The sequence below is a fragment of the Pseudorca crassidens genome, chromosome 5, assembly GCF_039906515.1.
Source record: "Pseudorca crassidens isolate mPseCra1 chromosome 5, mPseCra1.hap1, whole genome shotgun sequence".
Lineage (NCBI taxonomy): Eukaryota > Metazoa > Chordata > Mammalia > Artiodactyla > Delphinidae > Pseudorca > Pseudorca crassidens.
Window position 1 is genome coordinate 31,930,403 of NC_090300.1, and position 18,518 is coordinate 31,948,920.

General features: G+C 39.3%; 1 protein-coding gene across 1 annotated transcript in view; it reads left to right on the top strand.

The window, feature by feature from the left end:
- Positions 1-417: 417 nt before the first annotated feature.
- The window catches only part of COPB2 (COPI coat complex subunit beta 2), a 31,045-nt gene continuing 12,944 nt past the window's right edge, over positions 418-18,518 (top strand). The window contains exons 1-10 of the mRNA XM_067737673.1: positions 418-558; positions 4,901-5,038; positions 8,542-8,628; positions 8,827-8,953; positions 9,829-9,977; positions 11,843-11,989; positions 12,911-13,010; positions 13,658-13,800; positions 14,050-14,249; positions 15,570-15,680. Of these exons, the coding sequence (XP_067593774.1) occupies positions 556-558; positions 4,901-5,038; positions 8,542-8,628; positions 8,827-8,953; positions 9,829-9,977; positions 11,843-11,989; positions 12,911-13,010; positions 13,658-13,800; positions 14,050-14,249; positions 15,570-15,680 (1,205 nt within the window). The 5' untranslated portion in view covers positions 418-555. The remainder of the gene's footprint in view (positions 559-4,900; positions 5,039-8,541; positions 8,629-8,826; positions 8,954-9,828; positions 9,978-11,842; positions 11,990-12,910; positions 13,011-13,657; positions 13,801-14,049; positions 14,250-15,569; positions 15,681-18,518) is intronic.

The following is an 18,518-nucleotide window of genomic DNA, read 5'->3' on the forward strand; positions in this document are numbered from 1 at the left end:
CCCCGAAGAGGACTCTCTGGGCCTCGTTCTCAGGTCCACCAGAGTACAGTAGGCTTAGAGCCTAGCTTCGCCTTCCCTTCTCTTCCCCGCCCTCTCCTCAGAGCCAGAATCAGAGGAAGCTTCACAGCGCTTCTCAGCCCCTGCGACACAACTCCACTATAGGGGAGTTTCTCCGGCCGTTAGCATTCGGATGAAGCATTTCGCTTTTCCTCATCTCATTTAACTCGCGGTTTTCTGATTCTCGTACAAGCTCAGCAGCCCCAGGACACTGCAGCGGATAGTGGAGGCCACACCCCCACGTCCCCAGCAGCGCCAGGTGGGCTCGAGGCCATTTAGGAGGCCCTGTTGCCTTGGAAATTGGGGCGGGGCTTGGGAATCGTCAGCCCCCCGCGCCGCGTTTGCGCAGGCGCTCGGGCCCTGGACTCGAGTTCTATCGCGAGAACTCCTCCCGGAAGTTCCACGTCAAGCAGTCGGTCGGTCGGCTGGTCGGTGGGTCTCTCCCGGACTGCTTCGTCCGCAGCGAGTAAAGGCGCCCGGGCTCGGACCAACGGAGCCATGGTAGGTCCAGGCCCTGCAGGAGGGAGTGGGGCCCCTGCGGCCAAGGCCAATTCCTGGGGCTCCTGGCCTGAGGACCGTAGTCAGCAGCGGCCTGCGCTCCCGTTGCGGCCGCCGCCTCAGGCCTTGCGGGGTCCTGGTCCAGTTTGAACTCTGGGAGGGAGTGGTTTGAGGAGGCAGTGCCTGGAATTGAGGGGTCCCTGACTCCTCCGGTGCTTACGGCGTTTGCCAGAGGTCGTGCGGTCTGCAGCGGGATCCTTGGTGTAGGGAAATAGAAGAGACTGAAAACGTTGAACTCCGTAGAAGGCTTTGGCGAAACTGCCTCATTGTGCCTTTAAAACGACGACAGCTGATTTTGCAGTCATGTTGGGTTTGTTCTGGTATAGTATGTGCTGACCGCAAACTACGAACTTAAACAGGCAAGCCCCCCCCCCAAAAAAAAGTAAATAAAATGCATAGAGAGTCAAGAGTGGAATTTAGATGCTTTGGGACCCCAGCTTAAGTTTCTAGGGAGAAACGAAGAGTTGGGGAGTTGTTTATAAAACTGGTTGGCGTGTTTTTCTTCATTTGCAAATATAGCGGCTGATAAGAATGACAGTCATGACAGCATTTTTTATTATCACCCCCAGATATGCTCTAAAATACTTTTGCACAAAAAGAGTTATAATAGTAAGAAAAACAGTATGATAGTGTGAGAATTTCTTTCCAAAAAGATGTAAGAAATTCAATATTTTGTATTTAAACATTTTCCTGCTTTTCTTCACTTGTTAGGAAGCACAGGTTCAAGGATTTTGGAGCTTGAAGACCGTAGGGATTGATAAGTCCAAGTTCCTCACCTTGCTGTTAAAGGAAAAAAAATAAATAAAAACTTAAAACAAGTTAGTTTAAGGCTCATTGCTGCAGAGTTTTAACTACAACAAGTTGATTTCCTGGGGAAACTTGTGAACATTATGGATACTTCCAGAAAAATGCATAGAGAAACACGCTGTGTTTTAGTGGGTTCACTCACAGATACCGCCCCCCCACAATCCTCATCCATGAACTTTATTGGGTTCCCAGGTTAAGAGCCTCTGAACAATACTGAAGTCACTTAATTATGCCCCCTCGTATTACCAACCACCTGCTCTGGGGTGTGCTGTGCTTTCAGCACTGGACATTTTTGGAAACAGCCCTTGCATCTGCCTAATTTAGTTTTCTTTTGCAATGTTTAAGAGTATTTTTATAATTACATATTTCATTCTTTAACACATTTAAAATCTTTTATATAACTACAAAATGTGAATTTATTTATTCACTCATTTACCATAGAGTGTTTACTATGTGCCATGGATTTTGCTAAACATTTGCCTCCTAATTCTCACAACAGCTGGGAGAGTGAATTATAAATGCTTATGGAGTGGTTACAATAGGCCAGGCACTGTTCTGTTTAACACTGAATTTAATTCTCATTATACTAAGCGGTAGATAATAGTCAATGGTTTTACATTTTTCAAACCTGAGAGTTAAGTAAGTTTACCCACTGTTGTACGTTTGAAATGAGTAGTGGAACTGAAGTTTGAGTCCATCATGATTCTTTAGACCTCGATTATACTGTCTGTACTTAAACCTCTATACCCAAATATATAAGATGCTGTGGAGATAAACACATGAATAAGCAGTGACCCTGCCCTTAAGTAGCATCTGTTCTAGAAAGCAAAAACAGACATGTGCACAAATGTTAAATGTTAAAATTAAAACCTGTAGGATCCCGTAGGAAAGGATGCTTCTGGTAGGGTAATCTGAAAGATCATAGTAGTGACAGTAGCATTTAAGCTGAGTCCTAAATGCATCCAGCTTTTGGGAGATATAAGGAGACATTTAGAGTTAAGGCTGCAGTATAAGTACCTTACTCATTTTGTATTCCACAGTGCCTAGTACAATGTCTCATTCAAAGTAGGCACTAAAATCTTGGGAGAAATACAGCAGGAGCTCTTGGCTGTGCTTTTTGAACTGAGATTGTGCATTGGGGGTATGTAGAGTTATACTGGGGTTGCTCAGTCCCCTGGACCACCTTCCTGAAGCATCACTTTTACTCAGTAATCAAGCATTTAAAATATTTTTAATGGTAAAATATACATAGTTTATAAGTGTACAGTTTCCTCATTTACTAGAGGAAAAAGCCTCCACCGTGCTTCCTGGCATATAATAGACACATAATGTTTGCTGACTCTGAAGAGACCAGAAAAAAAGAGTTAACATTTGTGATGATAATTAATGGGACAAAATTCAGAAATGGGTGAAGTAAGAGGTCCTGCTTCAGCAAGGTGTGTGAAGATGATGGTTTGAAAGTAGCAAGTTTGAGATGGAGAAGAAGGTAAGACAGTGGAAACATTTTTGTGGCTATTGTAGAGAAGAGCCAGAGAACTCGGATCTTTTAAAGGGAAGTAAGAGGTGTAGGTTGTTGCCAAAAGTGAGGGAGCCCTGTATAGAAGTCAGAGCAAGGTTCGAAGCAGTCAGTGACCCAGATTTGATAGAGATCCAAAACGATGAATAAAAGCCTTGTGAGGTGTTTGCTTTGACTCAGGAGATTATCTCTGCGGAAATTATGTAGCAGTCTTCATTTGTGTAGAAAAGTAACGTTAAATTTCTGTCCAATTCATGATCATCATGGAAGATCGCAAAAATAAAAATTGGATGATAACGCAATTTGCCAAATAAACTTTGAGGTTGTGTGTAAAACCTGTTGAAGGAGAAATATATTTTAAATCAGTCTTCCTCAGATCTGCTTCCAAGAGAGAATTAAGACTACTGCCCTAAGCCATCATTATATATAATGAGTTAACTTTTCTCCTAGAGAGGTATCCTTGGGAGAATTGAGAAAGTAGTTATTCAGATCATTTTCTTTCTGTGGTTTAGATGAGGAATCCAGGTTGAAAAAGGCTGTTTTAAACTATTAGTATTTTATGACTCGAGAGAGTATTTTAGCTTCGGTTTAAAATTGTAATTTCCGTTTGGTTCTTGTAACTTAAATACATTAAAACATTATAAACATTCCCATTTGGCTCCAAAGCCCTTCATGGACATGGATATAACCCCTATTGATCCCACATTACATTGCCTAGCATTTACTGATATTATTGCCAAAATAAATCTAATACTTTTCTCTGAAGAACTCAATTTTTTAAAAAAATAATTGAGGTATAATTGACATATGACATTATATTAGTTTTAGGTGTCCAATATAATGATTTGATATTTGTGTATATCGTGAAACAATCACCACAATAAGTCTAAACACCTGTCACCATACATAGTTACAAAAATGTGTTTTTTCTTGCAATGAAAACGTTTAAGATCTACTCTCTTAGCAACTGTCAAATATGCAACACTGTATTATTAACTACTGTGCTGTACATTACATCTCCATGACCTACTTATTTTATAACTGGAAGTTTGTACCCTTTGACCCCCTTCACTCATTTCTCCCTCTTCCACACTCCACCTCTGGGAGTTACCAATCTGTTCTCAGTATCTGTGAGCCAGGTTTTTGTGTTTTGGTTTTTTTGGGTTTTTTTCATATACATCAACCAAAACAATATATCACAACATATTGAGGGCTGAAGCAGATATGGGAAAACAAATGTCCTCTATTAAGTCAGAATTTAAAGAGTTTTGCAAAAATGTGAAACATTGCTACTCTTCTCACTAAATTTCTTTTGAAACTATAGTTAGTTTTCATAACAATATCTTACTTAGGTTAACATGTAATGGGTTTAGTTCATTTTTGAAAATGAATTAATACAGAAATATTTTAATGTCTCAATTTTAATTTTTAGCATGGTAAATATTAATAAATATAATCTACCTAAAAAGAAGCTTTTTAGTGTCCTCAAAAATTAAGACTGTAGGGCTTCCCTGGTGGCGCAGTGGTTGAGGGTCCGCCTGCCGATGCGGGGGACGCGGGTTCGTGCCCCGGTCTGGGAGGATACCACGTGCCGCGGAGCGGCTGGGCCCGTGGGCCATGGCCGCTGGGCCTGCGCGTCCGGAGCCTGTGCTCCGCAACGGGAGAGGCCACAGCAGTGAGAGGCCCGCGTACCGCAAAAAAAAAAAAAAAAGACTGTAAAGGTGTCCTAAGACCAAAAAGTTTGACAAGTGCTGCTACAAATTAAAAATTCTTACTCATTTTTTTTGTATATATGAGTGAATAAGTAGGTGCTTTAGACTTCAAATTGTGTCTGTAATTTAGCAAAGTAAAAACTGAATTGTTTTGTAGGCATGTTAATGCACTGTTTTTAGTTAAGATCTCACGCATGTTTTATTTGGCATAGCAATTTAATGTTTGTTTGTTTTTTATGTTTGTCCTTAGCCTCTGCGACTGGATATCAAGAGAAAGCTAACTGCTCGATCTGATCGAGTTAAGAGTGTAGATTTGCATCCTACAGAGCCGTGGATGTTGGCGAGTCTTTACAATGGCAGTGTGTGTGTTTGGAATCATGAAACACAGGTAGGAATTTTTAAAGACTTTATTAGAAATACCATCTTAATCTGTTTACAGTGAAAGAGAAGAAATATAACAGAGTTCAGTAGTGTATGCCTACTGCTTTCTTAAATAAAATTAGTACGAAGTATTTTTAATAAACTAACATTTATGAGGGTACAGCTTGTGGGAGAAACTGTCTGGGCTCATTATATCCAATATTTAAGTGTTAAGTTCTGAGATAGGTAGTATTAGCTCTACTTTGAAATTAAGGAAACTGACACCAATATAAGATCACTTGCTCTAGATGAAAGTATTTAATGGTACTTAATTTTCCGTTCAGTGAGTATTCTAACCATCTTAAGAATGGGATTTTTACTTTTATTAAATTGTCCCCAAGTGCTCACTGTAATGCATGATGCAGGTAACTTCCAGTCAGCCATACAAATTATAGATTATATCAGAGAGAGATTTGTAGTCAGCTTTTCATTACACATGAGAATGTGCCTTTTACAGATTATTTCCCTTAAATGCTTTCATCTGAGTAAATAATAGGTCTTTCAGCTTAGTTTGTCTTATCTTTTCCAGTCTTTGTTGGCCATCCTTAATCTTTTTCTTTCAAAGTACAGAACATATCATAGTTTTGAGTCTATTTATACAGTAATTATCCCCAACATCCAAGGTTAAGTTCTTAAAATCCAGATAAAATTCACATTTGAGGAACTTAAGATGGCAAAAATAGGCCTTAGGGAACCAAGTTCAGGAGTAAACCTAAAAACACCCTTATAGCTTATATCACTCTAATGAAACAGTAAGGACTACACAGTCAGCCAAGTCCCACCAGTGACATTTTATTCACATTAACACTTTGATCTCTGTTGTATCCCAGTGCCTATGACATTACCTGACACACAGTAAGGGCTCAGTAATTATTTGTTGACCTAGTGAATAATAAACTTTCCTTTTATCAGTATATCACTAATTCAGAATTTCTGTCCAGCGACTTCAAATCTTTATCTTGTGAATTCCTTTTGCCTTGATGCGGAGAGTATGCTTGTTAACTGCTTTTGTGTGGGTGGGGTCGGGGGGAGGATCTACTCTCTCCATGTGTTTAAAACCTTTCAGATTTTATGCTTAGCCGATACACTGGTACCTGCTCCACCGCCACCTTGCTTCCTGATGCTCCCTGGAGTCCCCTCTGTCAGCTCCATTTAACCATTTCTCAGCTCTGTCATTTCACTATAGTTGTGCTCTAAAGCCCTGGTGTACTTCCCTTATCTTTCTCCAGGCTTTACTGTAACATAACTGCTTTATCTGGGTCATCTACTTTGCTTCGTTTTTCTTTCTATACCCTTCTGTGCCCTCCTGCAGGGCCACCTACTTCCCCTTTCATAATTCATCTCATTGGTAAGTTTTTGTTTAATTTCCTTCTTTCCTTCAAAAATGGAGGTTTTATGAGGACAGGGATTATCCTAGTGTTAATTCCTATTGTTATTCGAAGTGGGTACCTGGCAGACAGGCTCATAGTAGATACTCAGTAAGTTTTTGTTGAATGGTTGATCTATTTTTGGTTCTACCTGCTTTTCCTCCTCTTTTTATCACCAACAGAAGTTACTTGCCACTCGTGTATTGAGAGCAAAATTCTTGAAAGAGCCAAAAAATGTTTTTGGAAGTAAATTCAAATGTACTTGAATTTCAGATAAGGAGATATTATACTCTTTGAGGTGATGGGTGCAGCAGTTAAAAAATCAGTATGTTATATATACAATGGAATATTTCTCAGTCATGAAAAGGAACGAAACTGAGTTATTTGTAGTGAGGTGGATGGACCTAGAGTCTGTCGTATAGAGTGAAGTAAGTCAGAAAGAGAAAGACAAACACTGTACACTAACACATATATATGGAAGCTAAAAAATTGGTACTGAAGAACTTAGTGGCAGGGCAGGAATAAAGACACAGATATGGAGAATGGACTTGAGGACTGGGGAAGGGGAAGCTGGGACGAAGTGAGAGAGTAGCATTGACATATATACCCCACCAAATGTAAAATAGACAGCTAGTGGGAAACTGCTACATAGTTTCCCTGCTAATTAAATGATGTGGGAAAGCCTTTTAACCACATTGAGGCTCGGTTTACTTACCTAAATGAAGATGATATGTTGCCTTCTTTACTTCGCAGGATTGTCAGAAGGATTAAATCAAATTGATAAAATTGTGTAGGAGACCTATAAGGCCCCATACAAGTGTTTCTTTATTTTCTTACATTTCGCTGCTGGTTTACATGTTGAGTGTGTAGCGTTTCCTCCTGTTTAGCTTGTTTAGCTTCTGGAGTGGGAAGACCATCCCTTAGGTCATTTGTGTCAGCCACAGCACTTAACGTGGACCTGAAACATGACTGTTAGTTCTGTAGCTGCTTTATTTTTTATTGCTCAGCAGATCCCTGAATTTGTTGGCTCCTCACGAGCTTTTGTGGATTTGTCTGTCATCTTATAGGTTGCATGTTCTACCTGTTTGCAGTGTCTGTATCACAGTCAGCTGCTAGTGGTTGTGCAGGTTGGAGCTTATGTCCCCACTCATTCAGCCTTTGACTGAAGAATCTTTGAAGTCTTGCTCAGGAAGCCAGAGTGGGCTCAACAGTTCTTGTGAACCAGTCCCTATTTTTAAATTTGGTGCACATCATTAATCAATCAGAATATGCTATTTTCATTATTCTCTTGTACAGAAAGAGAGATTAAAAAGTGATAGTTTGATTTTCAGAATTTTAAAGAACAAAGCATCAAAGTGGGAGGACAAAGAGATGCATTCATCCCTGCTCTTTCTAGCAGGGTCTAGTTTTCCACCTTTATCCTGTGTAAATAATTCTATTCTGAACAGCTTTAAGGGACATCTGAATCACTGTGTTCTCGTACTTCACTAAAAGGAAATGGCATCTGTATGGAAGCATATTGCTGAAGTGTACAAAAGAGTTGTATCTTGTTTATAAATTTATTTTACGAGTTTATGGGTTTAATTTTTAAAAGGAGAAAACTAGGGGCTAATTCATTCAACAAATACTTATTACACATTCATTGTTTTTCAGCAGCTGTTCTAGGCTCTAGGTATACAGTGGTGAACAAGATTCCTGCCCTCAGGGGCTTAGCAGGAAAGATTGACGTTAAACACGTAATTATGAAGGTGCTATGTTGTGAAAGTGGAGTATAAGGTCCTCTGGGTGGGTGTTCAGGCGGAGGGAACATGAGCAAAGAAGGCACTGGGAGTAGCCAAGGATGAAGCTGGAGCACAGAGGATGGGGAACTTCATCTTGTTGACATTTGCTTTCTTTTGTCATTTATAAGTATTTGCACTTTGAATCTGTTAAAGAAAAGATCTTTGGTCTATTGTTTTCATTTGACTGTTGCACTTTTATATTTTAGCCTGAGAACATTTTATGATTAGTAGTGATATAAAAAATCGGATGTTTTAAATATAACAGGATAGATTTTTCAGTTATTTTCTCATGACTCAAAGTGTATTCTTGTGAAATTTTTAAGACACTGGTGAAAACATTTGAAGTATGTGATCTTCCTGTTCGAGCTGCCAAGTTTGTTGCGAGGAAGAATTGGGCTGTGACGGGGGCGGTAAGTAATTCCCTGCGCTTCTAACCCATCCGTGAACCTGTCAGTGGCTGCTTTGGCGAGTCAGCTTTGGCTCTTGCTTTGTTTTGTTAATTAGTGCATTGTTTTGGAACCTGGGCTTTATACCCTGAGCCTATAATATACTTTTTTGTGCAATTTACTTCATAACAGTAATGATGGTGTTAAACTTTCCATTTCCAGGATGACATGCAGATTAGAGTGTTCAACTACAACACTCTGGAGAGAGTTCATATGTTTGAAGCTCATTCAGACTACATTCGCTGTATTGCTGTTCATCCAACCCAGCCTTTCATTCTAACTAGCAGCGGTAAGAGATGACCCCTTTTGGTCATGTGCGTCTCTTTGAGTATTTCATTTTCATTCAGTGAGACATGCAATTCTTTTACTGCTGTTACAAGCAGAGTTCTAATTCCAAGCAGCCTTTAAACTATTTAAATCCATTAACATGCTATCAGTGCTGCTTACTTTTGTATTTTAATGAATATCAGTTCTACTTAGGATTTGTATAGCAGTTGCTCCAATTCCCGTCAGGGAAGACCTGAAGGTCTAGATGCTGAAAAGTCTGCTGAACAGAAAGCTAATTTACATGCTGATTGAGTGAGTTTTTGGCAGATTGCCATATACCCTAGTCAATTTTATCTTTATACTCAGATTAGTTTGCTCCTTGGTATTATGTATAAAACAGTGGCGCTTTTGGAAGGCATTTAAAACCAGTTGCACTGAACTGGTAATAGCTCTTTGAAACAGTTTAATTTAGAGATTGAGAAGTAACTCAGAACTTTTTTTTTTTTTTTAACCAATCTTGTATTAAAAGAGAAATGCTTATTTCTGAAATAGTCATTGCCATCATTATTCATTCATACTTAGACTTTAATCAAACTTGTTCCTCTTTCATCATTCTGTAAAGCCCATTGAGTCTGTCTTAAATTTTTTCCCATGAAATTTGTATATTTGCTATTAGTAATCTCTCTCTTTTATCTCCACTCTTTAGAGAGTTAAATTTATTCTTAGAATAAATAAGCATATTGAAAAATCTGTTCAATTCCGATTCTGTTTCTTTAAGACATGGAATATATGCTTTGTGTTAGATTTGCTGCCTTAAAAGGCACAGAGACTCTGCACCTTAGTTCTGAATGAAAGAAATAGAAATTGCAACTAACTGGAGACTTTTTTTTGGTCTAGATGACATGCTTATTAAACTCTGGGACTGGGATAAGAAATGGTCTTGCTCACAAGTGTTTGAAGGACACACCCATTATGTTATGCAGATTGTGATCAACCCCAAAGATAACAATCAGTTTGCCAGCGCTTCTTTGGACAGGACTATCAAGGTAGGATGTCTACTCTTGGTGTCAGTTATGATTGTTGGTGACATATAGTTGTGTCAGGTATTTTACTACTGGCTGCCCAGAAAGTTATTCCTGAGAAGTTTCTCTCAAAAGCTCATTTTGAAGCAAAATAGGACTTCTCATTTTGAACCGGAAGGGCATATTCTGTTGAGAAGAACAGTGTGGCAGCTCAGTGTTCTTAATGAAGGAGTGTTTTTCCACGTGGAAGCAATATGGTGTAAGACTTCTTAAACCTCTGCACACCCAGAATAAGAAAATGCCTGTATCTTCTCTAGGTCACTGTTTCCTCTCCTTTAGTATATTTGTTGTTGACTTCTGCTGATTATTAATCTGTTTTATATTTAACTGTCATCTGCCTCCATTCTTTTTCTTACTTCATTTCTCCATACTGCTTCCAGTTACCTTTCTAAAACATGGATTCCATCTTGTCAGTTCCCAGTCTAAGGGTAAAGTCCAAATGCCTTGGTGTGGAATACAAGCGTTTCCAAGACTAGCCTTAGCTAATGTTATGAGATATCTCCAGTAACCCTGGTCTACTCACCATTTTCTAGAGAAGCCCTGAATGTTCACAGAACCTTACCTAATTCAGCTGGTCCTTCTGCCTGCAGTATTCTTTATTCTGCCATTTTGATTTCTTTTCCTCTGGATAATTAATTACTCATCTTTCAAGGCTTATTAGCACAGTTATTTACTCTGAGAAGCTCTCTTCAGACATACATTTCACCTCTAGACAGAGCCAGTCATTTTCATCCCGTTCCTTCCATCGCTTTTTGCCTCTATTATGACCTTCATGTTGAATAATAATGAACGTGTCTCCGGAAATTTTTATCCCTGAAATGTTGATGTTTGGGGCAGGAACTGTGTGTTACCCCCTCCCCCAGACACACGTTAGCAAGCAGCACAGTGCCTTGCCTATACTAGATGCTTAATACACGTTGCAGTGAGTGTAAATACATTTCTTTTCCCACTGTAGTATTTAAATTATTTCTGTATGCATAGATTTAAAATATACATTACATAAACTTTTGTTTGCATGTATAGGCTTACATCTATATAACATTTTTATTAGTTTTCCTTTAACTTTTATAAAATGTTATATGCTGTTTGTCTGACAATTTATTATTAAACGTTATATGTTGAATATCTTAGGACTTCGGCCTACTTTATTTTTTTTCCTTTCACTGGATTGTCCTTGCTTTTGACATAGGTTGAAACTTTGAAATTAGTTTTAAACTTTCTTCACTAAATTAGGTATATCTTGAAGACAAAAATTATCTTATCTTTGGCTCTAGTAAAGTTTGTTTACACATCTTTATACTCCCCACAGGGCCTCCCATGTAGTAGGCATACAAAATAAACATTTGTAAAGGTAAAGCTCAATACCAGTGCTGTAGTAATATTTGACTACTTTTCCATACTTTTAATTTTTTGACTAAGCAGTAGTTTTCCCCTTTTAATACGTCCTACTAAGTCCACTTTCATTAGCTTTATATTAAATCTCTCATGAAGTCATTTCCTGCCCTTAAAGTAGTGTTTCTCCAAGTCAAGACACCTGGGCTGTCTGTTAAAAAAATCTGGATTCCTGGGCTTCATTGTAGATCCACTGAGTCATAATCTCTGGGGATAAAGCCCGGAAATTGGCATTTTTCAGAGAATGCTATAGTGATTCTGCCCCCTGGAAATTCAAGGAAAGTGAGAAAAAACAAAAACAAGTGGGTGAAAAAATGAGCTTTCTTCAGCCCGCCCCCCCAGCTTTGGCATTTACATGACCTGTCGGGGGTGTGGTGGAGCTGCCTTCTGAAAAGCAAGGCCCCATATTGACTGGCAGATGCTGTTGCTCTCTGAAGGTATGGCAGCTGGGCTCCTCGTCACCAAACTTCACTCTGGAGGGACATGAAAAAGGTGTGAACTGCATTGATTACTACAGTGGGGGCGACAAACCATACCTCATTTCAGGTGCAGATGACCGTCTTGTGAAAATATGGGACTATCAGGTACAGTTTTTTCATAACTTACTTGCCATATATTAGATATGCTTCTTACTGTTTCTTACAGGACAGTTAAAACTTGGGTTGTTGAACTCTGTTTATAGCATAATAACTTAAGGCATCAGAATTTGCACCTAAAATGTGGTCTCAGACTTTCATTTATATTTGAAAACTAGCAGACAAATGAATAATGTCATGACATCACCATGGTACAATCATTTTGCCACAAAGACTCTTGTAAACCCTAGGTATGTTACTATACTTTTTTTTTTTTGCGGTACGTGGGCCTTTTTTTTTGCGGTACGCGGGCCTCTCACCGTTGTGGCCTCTCCCGTTGCGGAGCACAGGCTCCGGACGCGCAGGCTCAGTGGCCATGGCTCATGGGCCCAGCCGCTCCGCGGCATGTGGGATCCTCCCGGACCGGGGCACGAACCCGTGTCCCCTGCATTGGCAGGCGGACTCTCAGCCACTGCACCACGAGGGAAGCCCTGTTACTACACTTTTTATCTCCAAGAGTATGTTAAATTTTTATTTTTTTGTTTCTCACATCAAAATTTCAATAAACAGTTAATAAAATGAGGCGTAGAAACCAGTTGTACTGAGATACTCAAATTTGTGTTTAAATACAGGATAAAAATATTAAAGACAGGAATTTGAGGGAATGATACTTAGATGAAGACCACATCTTTCAGGGGTGTGTTGTGTTTTCTTCTTTAAATGTGATAGTTACATTTACATTTGCCTGTACTATCAAATAATCAGAGAAAATGTGTACACGGTAAGATGGTTCTGTTCCAAAAATCTCTGTATTGAATACTGTTAAGATGTCATAACCACTCTTATTTATTATGTATCTGTGCACTGGGAAAATTAAGGATGAGTTATTGTTTGCCACTAATAAAAGTGTTTTCTGTGTACTGATTACAGAATAAAACATGTGTACAGACACTGGAGGGACACGCCCAAAATGTGTCTTGTGCCAGTTTTCATCCTGAGCTGCCAATTATCATCACAGGTTCAGAAGATGGTAAGTTAGAAATGGATATTTAGTCCTGTGTTTAATATCATTACTAAGTGGATATTTAAGCGGGCTAGTGCCCTGCATTTTCATTGGAAGTTTTAAAGGATTTTGATATTTTTATTAGAGTAGACTGCTTAAGCTGTAAAAGAGTAAAGGGGCATTGTTACCAGCATCATTCTAATGTGTTTTGACTCTGTTACTTAAATAAGAGGACACCAGAAGTGCTAGAGAAAAGCTGAAAAAGCCTGTGCTTTGGAGTCTAAAAGCCCGGGGTCAAATTCAGCCTCTGCCACTTCATAGATGTGTGGTTTGGGTACATTATGAAATGGGCATAGATATATCTGCCTCATAGGATTACAGTGAAAGGATGGGAAGAAATCATGTATAGAAAGCATCTGGCACATAGTGGGCACTGTACCCAGGAATCTTGTCATTATTTCACACTTAAGATCACATTTCTTAGTTTTAGTTTCTTATAAATTTTCTATTATTTATTTATGTTGCTTTATAAAATCACAGACTATAGATCAAGAAATTAAGCTGTCAGGAAGTGTGTTCTGTTTGAATATAAAGACTTCCATGTGGCTGGTTCACCTGACAGTTCATTCTTGGATGTTCAAATCAAAAGGGCATATTCACATGGTTCTTTTCAGGAACCGTGCGTATTTGGCATTCAAGCACCTATCGCCTTGAGAGCACGTTGAATTATGGCATGGAGAGGGTATGGTGTGTGGCCAGCCTGCGAGGATCCAACAACGTTGCTTTGGGCTATGATGAAGGGAGCATCATTGTGAAGGTAATCACTCATTACACTGTCTCTGAATAGATGGACATAGGGGAAGCAGTTATCTTCCAAGTCACCAGTTTTGTTAAACTGGCATTTCTGTCATTAAGCTCAAGAGATTAGCACCGGAGATTTAAAGTGGAAGAAAGGAGCCCTCCATTAAATGAAAATAGAAAATGTTTATTTTGTCGTGGTTTTATTTTGTTGTGGTTTTATTTTGTTTTCCTTTTCATTGCTAAGAGTCATTTGTCATTCCTCCAGCTTGGTCGGGAGGAACCTGCCATGTCCATGGATGCCAATGGAAAGATAATTTGGGCCAAACATTCGGAAGTCCAGCAGGCCAACCTAAAAGCAATGGGAGATGCTGAAATTAAAGATGGAGAAAGATTGCCACTGGCAGTAAAGGATATGGGCAGTTGTGAAATATACCCTCAGACTATCCAGCACAATCCTAATGGGCGGTAAGCCACCACCAAAATCTCTCTCTGGGCTTCTGTGTATGTTTGCATATCCACAGCATATCCCACCCCTGCCCTTTGGTGGGCATTCCTCATTGAGCTTTTGCTGTGGCCTCACAGTCCTCAACACAGCAGCAGGCAGCCATGCTTCTGATCGGATTGGCATGCAAGGTGAAGTATAGTTGCCTTCCTGGCCTTATCCCACCATGCAGTTTTGAACAGTTGAATAGTTTTGTGTTGACTCTTTATTTCAGATGTGTTGGTATGTGTCCTTCCGCTCCTTCAAGGCATAGAATCATGTCTTATCCTGAGACTTAGTAGGTGCTCTCTAAATACTTGCTGACTCAGTGCTCTTAAGAAGAAGAGTTGTGAGGTCTTTGTCGTTTGAAAACATTTGGGGACTGCTAATAATTCTGCTTCTTCTCTGTAATTTGAATCGTCAGCTCTGTTTCTCCCTTAAGATTTGTAAAGCACTGAACATCTTGTGAGAGGAGAGTTTCTAGTACAATAAGTTTAAACCTGTGAGTTTTAAAAATTATTTTACAATAGATCTTGGCATTTTATAATGCTGTCCTGAGTATTAAAAAAGACAGAGTATATAAACCAAGTATGCTGCCTAGTTCAGTAAATGGTATCCATAATTACTTGTAATAAAATTTTCTTATGAAGATTAAGAACGCATTGCATTTTTTCCCCTTAATATCATAAAATGTTTCTTGCTGAAGTTTTACATTTCACCTTTGGCAATCTAATAACAGCCAATATGTCTATTGAGAAAATTTTGACTATGCAACATTCTTTTTTTCTTATATTTAAATGTTAAAATATCCTGTTTATTTTGATAAATTTAACAGTCGTTAAAAACTGGGGTAAGATATCTTTATTCATTTGAATGATCAGCTTTAAAATGAAGATAGCCTTGCAACAAGGTAGTGCCTTCCTATGGTGTAAATGTAATGAGCAAACTGCCAAGCATCTTGGTGCTCAACAGGTGCTCGTTGAATTAGGGGAATCTTCCCCTGTGTGCCTCCACCCTTTCTCATCTTCCTGACCCTTTGTTTATAAGAGAGGCCACTGCAGTAACATTTTCAGTAGTAACCCCCTCTTCATAATCTGCTTTTGATTTGTTGGGTGGAATATTTATGTCTAGCTCCATATTCAGAGAAATATATAACTTTAAAAGGTAATAGGTTCATTTGTAACAGTCAACAGAAATAACGTTTGTTATTAGAAATATTTCACCATAAAGATGAATCATTGTTACTTAAATTTTACATGTCATTGGTCCTCTGTACTTCCCTCCCTGGGTTCTATAATTTCTAGGTTTGTTGTGGTGTGTGGTGATGGCGAATATATCATCTACACAGCAATGGCACTGAGAAACAAGAGCTTTGGGTCTGCCCAGGAGTTTGCGTGGGCCCACGATTCTTCAGAGTAAGTTTTGGCTGTGTCATATCCAGCTTGCCCTGATTGCCAATGTGTGTTCTCTGTGCAGCTGTATTAAAGAGGTTTGCAAGGCTCAGTGTAGGCTGTTCTTCACCATGTTAAAGAACAGTTCTCACCAGAGCTGTGTTGGAAGATTGGTCAGGGGCAGCTATGCAGCCTGAGCTGCCTCTGCCTTTTCTGTGTTCAGTATTGAGCGGGCACTCAATCTGATATAATAATCACATTAAACCGGGGACCCAGCACCTATTTCCTTGGTGGAGCCCGTGGCAGGGCCTGGTACTTATGGGCTGAAGGCAAAGTAGGCCCTCAAAACAAGACCATGGCAGGCCCTCCCCAGGACCTGGCATCCTGAGCTGCAGCTGCCCTTTTCTGAGCTACTGGGGAGAGATGCTAAATTCTGATGTAATCTTGATGAAAACCACAATGAATCTTTTTTTTTAATATCTTTATTGGAGTATAACTGATTTACAATGTTGTGTTGGTTTCTACTGTACAACAAAGTGAATCAGCTATATGTATACGTATATCTCCATATTCCCTCCCTCTTGAGCCTCCCTCCCACCCTCCCTGTCACACCCCTCTAGGTGGTCACAAAGCATCAAACTGAATCCCTGTGCTATGCAGCAGCTTCCCACTGGCCATCCATTTTACATTTGGTAGTGTATATATGTCAGTGCTACTCGCTCACTTCATCCCAGCTTCCCCTCCCCGCCGTGTCCTCAAGTCAGTTCTCTACGTCTGCATCTTTATTCCTGCCCTGCCATTGCAGGTCTGTTTACAATAGCCAGGACATGGAAGCAACCTGAGTGTCCATCAACAGATGAATGGATAAAGAGGATGTGGCACATATATACAATGGAATATTACTCAGCCATAAAAAGAAACGAAATCAAGTTATTTGTAGTGGATGGACCTAGAGTCTGTCATACAGAGTGAAGTAAGTCAGAAAGAGAAAAACAAATACCGTATGCTAACACATATATATGGAATCTTTAAAAAGAAAAAAAGGTTCTGATGAACCTAGGGACAGGACAGGAATAAAGACATAGATGTAGAGAGTGGACTTGACACGGGGAGGGGGAGGGGTAAGCTGGGACGAAGTGAGACAGTGGCATGGACATATATACACTACCAAATGTAAAATAGATAGCTAGTGGGAAACAGCTGCATAGCACAGGGAGATCAGCTCCGTGCTTTGTGACCACCTAGAGGGGTGGGATAGGGAGGGTGGGAGGGAGATGCAAGAGGGAGGGGATAGGGAGATATACGTATGCATATAGCTGATTCAGTTTGTTATACAGCAGAAACTAACACAACATTGTAAAGCAATTATATTCCAATAAAGATGTTAAAAAAAAAACTCATTTTCTGTAATGTTACCTCCCATTCTTTTTTTTTACAATCTTAGGATCCATTTAATTTTATTTAAATATATCATCACCCTCCTTGAGAATCTAAATCAAGGACTTGGGATCCTAATTTGAAAATGAAACAGAACAACACAGAGGAACCTGTTTCCTCAGAACAGTAATGGGCTTACAGAATGCCTTCTAGGAACTTATACCTAATTAAGTCTGTTCATTCCTTGCATAAACTTTAAGCATCCTCAAATTTTATACATCTCTAAATAAAGTGGAGAAAAGGGGAAAAACCACATTTAGCTGCGTAATTCAAATAAAAGTATTTCTTTACTCACGTCCCATTCTTAACAAATTCTGTCAGAATTCAAAATGTTCATAAAATAGTCTCATTAAAAACAGGAAAAATTTACGTCTCAATTATTATAGTCACTGATCGGTTCCATTTTGATTCCTGTTTGGTGCATGTAATAAACTTCGGGGCTTACACGTTTTTTTCAGACACTGAATTACATCTTTACAGTTTTCTTAGTTTTGTTTTCCCCATATTTTGTGTTGCCTCTTCTGCCAGCAGTGGGTAACGTAAGCCTCAGTGTTGCATAGTAAGATGCATGCTTTTTATTTTTTAACAAAAAGGTCACTGAAAGGTAAGATCTTTTCATAAATTTCCTAAATAAACTCATTCATGCAGTTCCATATACTAAAAGGTACTTTGTAGGTACTTAGTTACCACCTTAAGCATGGTCGCCTTACCTCTCTCAACATACCTCTCTCTCTGTTTTGATAGTTTCCTCTTTTCAGCTTTATCCAGCCCAGAGTTCAGCATCTTTCCCGTCTTGAGCAAAGCACTTGTCAGATCACTTCCTCATATACTCCCAAGTATCCAACCACAGCCCCTTTTCAAGGCAGAGGCCCGAGTATATATGATTTATTAAGTTGTTGCCAAACATGGCTGACTAATGAGCCCTTTATAATAAAAGTTTTATTTTTTAAGTTACTTTTATTGAGGTATCATTTATACCAAATAAAATGCACTGTTTTAAATGTATATTTCAGTGAATTTGGAAAAATGGATATAATCCACAACCACCAGCACAATCAAGATATATAGAACATTTCTGTCATCTCAAAAACAATCCCCTTGTGCCCCTTAACAGTCAGCACCCCAGCCCCTACTCCCCAGTAGATTAGATTTGTCTTCTTTAGGGTTTCATGTCAGTGGAGTTGTGTGGTATGCACTCTTAGTCTGGCTTGTTTTGCTCAGCATTAATGTTTTTGAGATTCATCCGTGTTGCTGCATGGATGGGTAATTCGTTCCCTTTTTTGCAGAGTAGTGTTCCATTGTATGAACAGACCACAGTTGGTTTAGTTATTCACCTGTTGAGGAACATTTGGATCTTTTCAGCTTCTAAAATAGTTTGTAAGCCCTAGTAATTTGTGTAATAGACCTTGTGAAACCCATTCATTA